Source organism: Mesoplodon mirus (assembly GCF_964341445.2).
Source record: "Mesoplodon mirus genome assembly, chromosome: 2".
NCBI classification, from domain to species: Eukaryota; Metazoa; Chordata; class Mammalia; order Artiodactyla; family Ziphiidae; genus Mesoplodon; species Mesoplodon mirus.
In genome coordinates, this window is record NC_138977.1 from 204,737,370 (window position 1) to 204,746,871 (window position 9,502).

The 9,502-nt window shown below is 44.2% G+C and overlaps 1 protein-coding gene across 1 annotated transcript; it reads left to right on the plus strand.

Annotated features, from left to right (window-relative positions):
* The first annotated feature begins 1,130 nt into the window (after positions 1 to 1,130).
* LOC309793731 (small integral membrane protein 30-like) lies at positions 1,131 to 1,503 on the plus strand. Its single transcript, XM_082604435.1, has one exon. It carries the CDS (start codon positions 1,258 to 1,260, stop codon positions 1,435 to 1,437), a length of 180 nt encoding a protein of 59 aa, XP_082460561.1. The 5' UTR covers positions 1,131 to 1,257; the 3' UTR covers positions 1,438 to 1,503.
* Positions 1,504 to 9,502: the final 7,999 nt, after the last annotated feature.

Consider the following 9,502-nt stretch of genomic DNA (forward strand, 5'->3'; position numbering starts at 1 on the left):
AGCAGGGTCTCAAAGAGATATTTGTCTATTCATGTTTATAGCAACATTATTCATAATAGCTGAAAGGTAAAAGCAACCCAAGTGATGAATGAATAAATAATCAAAATGTGGTGTACATATATACAATGGAACGTATTCAGCCTTAAAAAGGAAGAAAATTCTGGTACATGTTACAACGTGGAACCTTATTGTGCTAAGTGAAATAAACCACGCACAAAAGGACAAATACTTTATGAAGTACCTAGAGTAGTCAAATTTACAGAGACAGAAAGTAGAATGATGGTTACCAGGAAGGAGACAGGGAGATGGGTAATGGAGAGTTACTGTTTAATGGGTACAGAGTTTCAGTTTGGGAAGATGAAAAAGTTTTAGAGATGGATGGTGGTAGTGATTTCATAACAATGTGAATATACTTGATGCCACTTAACTGTATGGGTTAAAATGGTAAATTTTATATTATGTGGGTTTTACCACAAAAAAATTATGGCAATAGCATTAAAAGATTAGCAGGTGAAAACTCAATGAGGAGACCAGTTAAAAAGCTAATGCCCAGGGGCAAAGAACCCAATAAGAGCCTGATAATGTAAGACAGTGGCAGGGGAGACGTAGGGGACAGACACTAGAGATCTCTAGGAGGTGAGTGGCTAGCTAGATGGGGCGTCAGAAAGAATGAGGAGCCCCAAAACGCTACCCCCAAAGTCCTGACCTGAGGGAGTGATGAACAGTGGTGTCCATCACCAAGACAGGGCCCACAGAGTTGGTGGGGGAGGAACAGGTTTCTGAGAAGGTGGTGAGTTCAGCTTTGAACAAGCTGAGTTTGAAGTACCTGGAGAATATCCAGGTGGCAATATCTTAAAGGAATCAGATACACTACAAATTGATCTCAGAAGGTTGGATATTTTTTTAAGTATGATAATAGTATTATGGTTATTTTTTAAAGTTTGTATCTTTTGTAGAAAATATGGGTGAATGGGGCAGGGCTGGCCATGGGGCAATGGTTGTTAGGGCTGAGGCATGGTACACAGAGATTCTTTATGCAATTCTGTCTACTCTGGGGACCGGTCAAAAATCACCATAATAAAAAGTTTAAAAAAAAATAACAGCCCTGCTTGCCATTCCTGTAATGGCTGCTTCCTTGAAAGTGCTGTCACATGGAACCTCTTAGCCTCAGCATCCTGAACTGATAGAATTAAACAAATACCGCTTTCTTTGAAACCTTCAGCCTTTAAGAACCAGTCACCTCAAGATCTCAACATCATGATCTCAGTTTCAACACAATTGTTCCTAGTTCTCTTTTCATTGCTTTTGGTGCTGCCTGTTGTTGAAGCAATAGAAGCCAGAGATGCAATCGCTCTCTTGCTCGGTGTGGTTCTCAGCATTACAGGCATTTGTGCTTGTTTGGGGGTGTATGCACGAAAGAGAAATGGACGGATGTGACTTTGAAGGGCCTCCTGAATCAAACCTTGCCCTGAAAACCTTTGTGCTATTGAGGTTCAGAACTGAGTTTTGGTGACTGAAAGTTCCCAAGAAACAGTAAATAGGGTAGTTCATAGTCTTGGTTATTTCCCTATAAATAGGAACAAATTGATATACTATGTTAAATGGAAAACAAAACGTTTTCTTCACAACAAATAATGCACTGAAAAATGCCTTAGAAAGAAGGTCAAAGAAGTGAGATGGCTGAACTTTGCAGTTTCAGAATTCTCAATAGGAAGAAGAAAACTCTTGCCCAGAATCCTGGGAAATTTCCACTGTTTAAGTTATAATCACTGCCTCCTGCATCATCGAGGAGTCTTTTCTCCATATTTTTATTTTTATTTTTTTTTTTTTTTTCTTTTTGCGGCATGCGGGCCTCTCACTGCTGTGGCCTCTCCCGTTGCGGAGCACAGGCTCCGGACGCGCAGGCCCAGCGGCCATGGCTCACGGGCCCAGCCGCTCCGCGGCATATGGGATCCTCCCAGACCGGGGCACGAACCCGTATCCCCTGCATCGGCAGGCGGACTCTCAACCACTGCGCCACCAGGGAGGCCCCTCTCCATATTTTTAATGGATTTTTGTTTTGTTATCTCCCAAGTTAATATTGTACCTAGATATTAAATACAGTTGGTCAAAAATTAAAACTTATCTCTTTGTGGGGGAAACATTTAGAAAATGTATTCAATGTACCTAACGTTGAAATGGAGAAAAGATTTAATGTAAAAAAAAAACAACTTTATATTGACATTGAAACGGAGAAGAGATTTAATGTTTAACAAAAACAAAAAACTCTTTATATTAACTGGTAACATCTCCATGGTGAGAAGTACTATATCAAATATAAACCCATTAGGTAAGTTAAAAAAAATAATAAAGAGATGTAAACCTATAGGGCAGAGATAAAGACATTATTTTATTATTAACAATAATAATACAAAGTACTACCATTTAGGGAGTCTCTACTCTGTGGCAGGCACTTTGCTGAGCCCTTTGCATGCCTATGTTGTACTTTTCATGACAACTCTCATTTTACTAAAGTTCAGATGTCTTGCATACCAAGTGGCAAGCTTCAGATTATATGAGGCATATCAGAGAGAACGAATAAAACAAGAAGCTAGAAGGGCTAAACAAGGAAAGGTATGGACTGCTGACGTCTGAGAATAGGAAAAGGACCCCATAAAGACAGTGGTAGGTAGAGTGCTTTGCAAACCAAGGAAGAACAGAGATTCAAGAAGAAAGGAGTGGCTCCTCGTGTCAAATACCATACAAAGTGCAGGCAAAATAGCAACTAAAAACTGCTCAGTGAATTTTACAGTTAGGAGGCTGGGAGTACCTGGGGTCTTGGAAAGAACCACTGGAATGGTGGGGACAGAAACTGGGTTGGGAATGAGTGGGTAGCAAATTAGGCCTACTCTTGATAAGCTATGCTGTGAAGGGAACTTGAAAGATTGGTGTGATATTGTGATTTATAATAAGAAATATATATTTGGTCTTCATATGTTTCTGGCAGAGCTGCTAAAGCCCCTGGAATTTCCTAAGTGATGAATGTGATAAAGATGTCTTTTGTTAATGAGGTCTCTTGGACCACACCTAAGGATGGGGCTGGCTGCCAGGAGAGGGGTGGAACCTTTCCATGCCCCTGACCTCTGGGGATGGGAGAGGGGCTGGAGGTTGAATCAATCACCAATGGCCAATGATTTAATCAATCATGCCTATACAATGAAGCCTCCATAAAAACCCAAAAGGATGGGGTTTAGAGCACTTCCAGGTTGGTGAACATCTCTTTCTATCTGGCTATCCATGAGTTATATCCTTTTAAAATAAACCGGTGATCTAATAAGTAAAATGTGTCTCTGAGTTCTGTGAGCCACTCTAGCAAATTAATCAAACCCAAGGAAGGAGGGGGTCATGGGAACCTCTGACTTACAGCCAGTTGGACAGAAGCACAGGTCACAACTTGGGCTTTTGATTGGCATCTGAAGGTGGGTGGGCAGTTTTGTGGGACTGAGCCCTTAACCTGTGGGATCTGATGCTAACTCTGGGTAGATAGTGTCAGAACTGAGTTGAATTGTAGGACACCCAGCTGGTAACCAAGAATTGCTTGGTGGTGTGGGGAAAGCTCCACACAATCAGAATTGGTCCCAGACCTTAACTGGCTAATAGCTAGAGGAAGGTAGCCACAAAGGTGAGAGGAGCTTGACTGTGTTGATGTGTGGTAGGAAAACAGCAGGGGAGAGACTGAAGATGGAGGAAAGGGAGGTGACGACACAACGCAGTGCTGAGGGATCAGGAGGGATGGAGTCCAGCGCCCAGGCGAGGGATTGCCTGGGATGGAAGGAGGGGCACCTCCCTGTGGAAGGGGAAGAAGAAAGGAGGCTACTTGTGGGTTGGGGCTTAGGAAAGAGATCAGGGAGTCATGATGTCAGAGAGCAGGTGAACTGGGAGTGGGGGAAGTGAGTAAGCTGAAGGCAAGGAAGTTCTGGCCAGAGACCGGCATGTTGGCATTTCTGAGCTGAAGCAGTCATGGCAAGGTCCAGGGTGTGCCTGGCTGAGGTGGCAGGTATGGCACTAGAGTTAAAAGGTCAAGAATTATGAGATGGATGATCCTGAGGAACAGATCTGAGGTGGAGAAAAAGTCTGGTGAGTTCTATCCTCAAAGCGATTAGGAGAGAGCAGTTCCTTGGCTTAAGACAGAATCACATTTTGAGATTTAAAAAAAAAAAAGTAATTCTAAGTCCTAACTCATGGCTAATCTAAATAGCTCTTGCCAAAACGTAAATCTGTAGCTTCCTCAAGAGTAGACCAAATATTTAGACCAAGTAACAGACTGAAACTGTGAAGCAGGAAACCTGCACGATTAATCCTGACTCTGTCAGTTACAAAATGGGTTAAATCTACCTTTCTGAGTTAGACTGGAGCCTGGTCTCCATTCATTCACTCATTCCTTCATTCAGCAAACATGCTTTCTGTCTGCCAGGTACTTTGCTAGGTCTAGGGAATTCAAAAACGAATTATCTATGGTCTTTATGGAGCTCACAAACAAGCAGAGGAACCAACCCTGACGGTACGAAAATTCTAGGGCAGAGGTAGGTAGAAAGTGAAGTGGGGTTGTGTGAACACAAAGAAAGGAACCTAGATTTGGGGTGAAGGAGCACAAAAGAGCTAACATGAGATAAACCTTAAAGGAGGAGCAGAGTGCACCAGACTGGGAAGGAAAGGAAGGGCATTCTAGGAAGAGGGACAGCATGAGAAAGGGCACCGAGGGCCCAGACAGTCGTGAAATAACAATCTGGTTTGGCAGAGCAGTAGTTCTTAAATGGCAGTCTGCCCAAGAATCAGCCTCAGTATCATTAAAAAGCAGGTTCCCAGGCCCCGGGAGCAATGGATCTGGTCGGCCTAGGAATCTGCATTTAAAAAAAACAAGTGTGCTCGGGCTTCCCTGGTGGCACAGTGGTTGAGAATCCGCCTGCCAATGCAGGGGACACGGGTTCGAGCCCTGGTCCGGGAAGATCCCACATGCCGCGGAGCAACTAAGCCCGTGCGCCACAACTACTGAGCCTGTGCTCTAGAACCTGTGAGCCACAACTAGTGAGCCCGCGTGCCACAACTACTGAAGCCCGCGCACCTAGAGCCCGTGCTCCGCAACAAGAGAAGCCACCGCAATGAGCAGCCCGCGCACTGCAACGAAGAGTAGCCCCCGCTCACCGCAACTAGAGAAAGCCCGTGTGCAGCAACGAAGACCCAACACAGCCAAAAATAAATAAATAAATGAATTTATTAAAAAAAAACAAAAAAACAAGGGCCCTCGATGCTTCTGAGGACAGTTCATGCTGCAAAACCCTGGGCTAAACGACATTGAGCTATTTGTAATGAGGTGGATGGACCTAGAGTCTGTCATACAGAGTGAAGTAATACAGAAAGAGAAAGACAAATACCGTATGATAACACATATATATGGAATTTAAGAAAAAAAAATGTCATGAAGAACCTAGGGGTAAGACAGGAATAAAGACACAGACCTACTAGGAAATGGACTTGAGGATATGGGGAGGGGGAAGGGTAAGCTGTGACAAAGTGAGAGAGTGGCATGGACATATATACACTACCGAACGTAAAATAGATAGCTAGTGGGAAGCAGCCGCATAGCACAGGGAGATCAGCTCGGTGCTTTGTGATCACCTAGAGGGGTGGGATAGGGAGGGTGGGAGGGAGGGAGACGCAAGAGGGAAGAGATATGGGAGCATATATATATGTATAGCTGATTCACTTTGTTATAAAGCAGAAACTAACACACCATTGTAAAGCAATTATACACCAATAAAGATGTAAAAAACAAAACAAAACAAAAAAACCCCTGGGCTATAGTACAGGGTACCTGGTGGGAGAAGGGAGTGGGGGTTGTGATGAGGCAGAAATTTTGGTCAGGACCACATTGTGCTAAGGATGACAGCTCAATTCACAAACAGTGAGGCATCTTTTGGGAGTGCCCTGATGACATCCGTTCTAGAAATCCCAGTCTGGAGATGGTACTGATAAGAGCCTGCAGAGAAGGAGGGTTGCGTATCCAGACAAAACATGAAGGGCTTCTTCAAGGGAAAGTACATTATTTAGAGATGAAACCATAACGAGGACCCTGGTCCTACCACCCACTTATTAGCTGGGGGGTGGCCAGGACATCGTCAGGCTCCTAGGAGACAAAACCTCCCCTCAGAAGACCTACAGTAACAGCCACGGTGGCCCACATAGTGCACACAGGCCTACGCAGAATCCAGGCTGCGGGACACTCCCTGTGGTTCTGAGGCCTGTGCTGAGTCACCTCTCACTGGAACAAGCTTCTCAGAGCCCCTGGGATCTTGCTTCACGTGGTGCTGCTTGGATTCCCCTTGGTTTCCAGCCCAAGGAAGGAGAAAGAATAAATATTAACCAAAGGTGTTGCTAGGGCTAGGTGCCCAGAGCCCCTCCCCTTGCCTCTCTCCCCTCACTCCCCACCCTAGAAGCTAGGATAAACAGCTGATTTCCCAGTTTCATGATCCTCTTGGCTGCTCCTGCAGAAAAGGGCAGAGGCGAGTGCCTCTCAGAACAAACCCAAGGCTGGAAGGGACTTGATGACAACCTGTTTTCTGGGAGAGGTCCCAGGCTGGCTAATGTGAAGCTCACATCGTCACCCAGGCCTGGCTCCAGGGGCGGGGCTCTCACCCCCAGACTCCTTCTCAGGGTAACTTCCTGGCTGACTGACACAAAGGATGACCTCGCACAAAACGACTCCCTTTCTTGGGCTTTGGCTTCCTCTGTAAAATGATGGAGTTGGACTCAGAGAAGCTTATCCAGTCCTGTCATTCCTGGACTGATTGGGCTAAAGTGATTGGGACTGAATATCCTGCCTCTAACGTGCCCAGGAGGGCCAGGAGCTATTTCAGGTACTCTCAAGACACATCGATCCATTTACTTATTATTTTCTGAACACTCTACTATGTGCAAATAATAAGAACGGCCATCATTTTCAAGTGCTTACTATGTATCGGCATTATGCTACGCATTTTACACTTCTTTGCCCATCACAACAACCCTATGAAGTGGGTACTATTGTTATCTTTATTGCATAAATGAAAAAATTGAGGCTCAGAGAGATTAAGTATCTTGCCCAAGAACATTCAGCTGGAAAAGCAGCAGAGCCCATATCCGCTCCAGGTTGGTCAGTTTCAAAGACCATGGTCTTTCCACTCCATCACACTTTAAAATGCTGGTCAAACAAGGATTAGTTAGGTGCAGATCACAGCCTATACTGGAGTTGTTGTGGAGGAGGGAGGGAGGAAGGACAGACCAAGTGATGAAATTATTTTATTTTATTTTATTTTTTGGCCGCACCGCACAGCTTGCGGGATCCTAGTTTTCCCAACCAGGGATGGAACACATGAAAGCGCAGAGTCCTAACCACTGGACCGTCAGGGAATTCCCGAAATTCTTTGTTAAATGGGAATAAGAATAGTACCTACCTCAACTGGTGGTTGTGAGAATTAAATGATTAACACCTTCATAAGTGCTTTAAAAAGACAGCTACTAATATAATTAACTACTGTTATTAATGAATGTTTTTAAATTGTGGTAACATATACATAACATAAAACTTAGCATTTTAACCATTTTTAAGTGAACAGTTCAGTGGCATTAAGCACATACATACTGTTGTGCAACCATCACCACTATCCATCTCTGGAACTTTTTCATCTTCTCCAACTGAAATTCTGCCATTGGTTTTTTGTTTTTTTTTTTTTTTTTGCGGTATGCGGGCCTCTCACTGTTGTGGCCTCCCCCGTTGCGGAGCACAGGCTCCGGATGCGCAGGCCCAGCGGCCATGGCTCACGGGCCCAGCCGCTCCGCGGCATATGGGATCCTCCCAGACCGGGGCACGAACCCGTATCCCCTGCATCGGCAGGCGGACTCTCAACCACTGCGCCACCAGGGAGGCCCATGCCATTGGTTTTTAATAATTATTAATACAACTCATTATTATGCTAAATATCTATATGCTCCTATCCCCTTGACAAAAGGCTGTAGGTTGTAGCAGAGGGCACGGGTTAGAGATCGTAGCCCTGAGTTCAAATTCAGATTTCCTCACAGTCGGTTTGAATTTAAACCCCTCAACATCAGTTCCTCCATGGGGATGAGACAAATACACGGAGATCACACAGGATTGTGATTAGTATTAGGTGAGATCACCGAGGAAAAGGTACATTGCAACCTCCATGCAAAGAGCTCCACAAACGTTAGACCCTTAGATTGGTGGATAGATACTTTTAAGCTCCCAGCTCAGCTCCTGGCACAAAATAGGAACTCAGAAAAAGTTCTAAACGAACCGGAGAAGCTCTAAGTTGTGGGGCTATACTGCCCCCTGGTGGTAGCCCAAAACTGTGCAGCGTCTCTGGCCTCCCCGGTGCTCTTTGAGGCTAATTGGGTAAGACCACGGGGCCGGCTGGGAACACGAGGGAAACCAAAGGTTACTGCCTGGAGGGGCTTTTCCTGAAGACTCTCGTTATCCCAAGACATTCTCCAGGCTCCACTCTATGTTCCAAATGGACTGGTCTCCTTTTTGTACTGCTGACTTTCTCTTACCGCTTTTGCTCATGTTGCACCACCTTCCCCACCGGTGGCTCTTTCAAACCCTAAATCTCCCTCAGACCCGCTCAAATCTCACCTCCTCCAGAAGGCCGCCCTGTAGAACTCCAGCCAGGCTCTCCTTCACTCCTTTTTTTAACCTCTACAGAACTCATAGCCTGTACTTAATTATGTGCTGTGTGTATTTATCTCCAAACTTTGGTTCCTTGATATAATTTCCTTGTTTTCTAATGTTTCCCAGGTTTACAGAGCAAGAACTGATGGATAGAGCTCCTTAAAAGCTATATATTTTTTTGGAGATACAGTTGATTTACAACATTAGTTTCAGGTATGCAACATAGTGATTCAAAATTTTTATAGATTATACTCCATTTAAAGTTATTATAAAATATCAGCTATGTTCCCTGTGCTGTACAATATATATCCTTGTAGCTTATTTATTTATTCATGGTAGTTTGTACCTCTTAAGCCCTTGCCCCTATCTTGACCCCCACCTTCCCTCTCCCCACTGGTAATCACTAGTTTGTTCTCTATATCTGTGAGTCTGTTTCTGTTTTGCTATATTCATTCACTTGTTTTATTTTTTTAGATTCCACATAGAAGTGATAACATACACTTTTTCTCTGTCTGACTCATTTCATAATACCCTCCAGGTCCATCCATCCATGTTGTTGCGAATGGCAAAATTTCATTCTTTTTTATGGCTGAGTAGTATTCCAGCGTGTGTGCATGTTTGTGTGTGTGTGTGTGTGTGTGTGTGTGTGTGTATCATATCTTCTTCATCCATTCATCTGTTGATGGACACTCAGGTTGCTTCCATATCTTGGTTATTGTAAATGATGCTGCTATGAATATTGGGGTGCACATAGCTTTTCAAATCAGTGTTTTTGGTTTTTTTCAGATATATACCCAG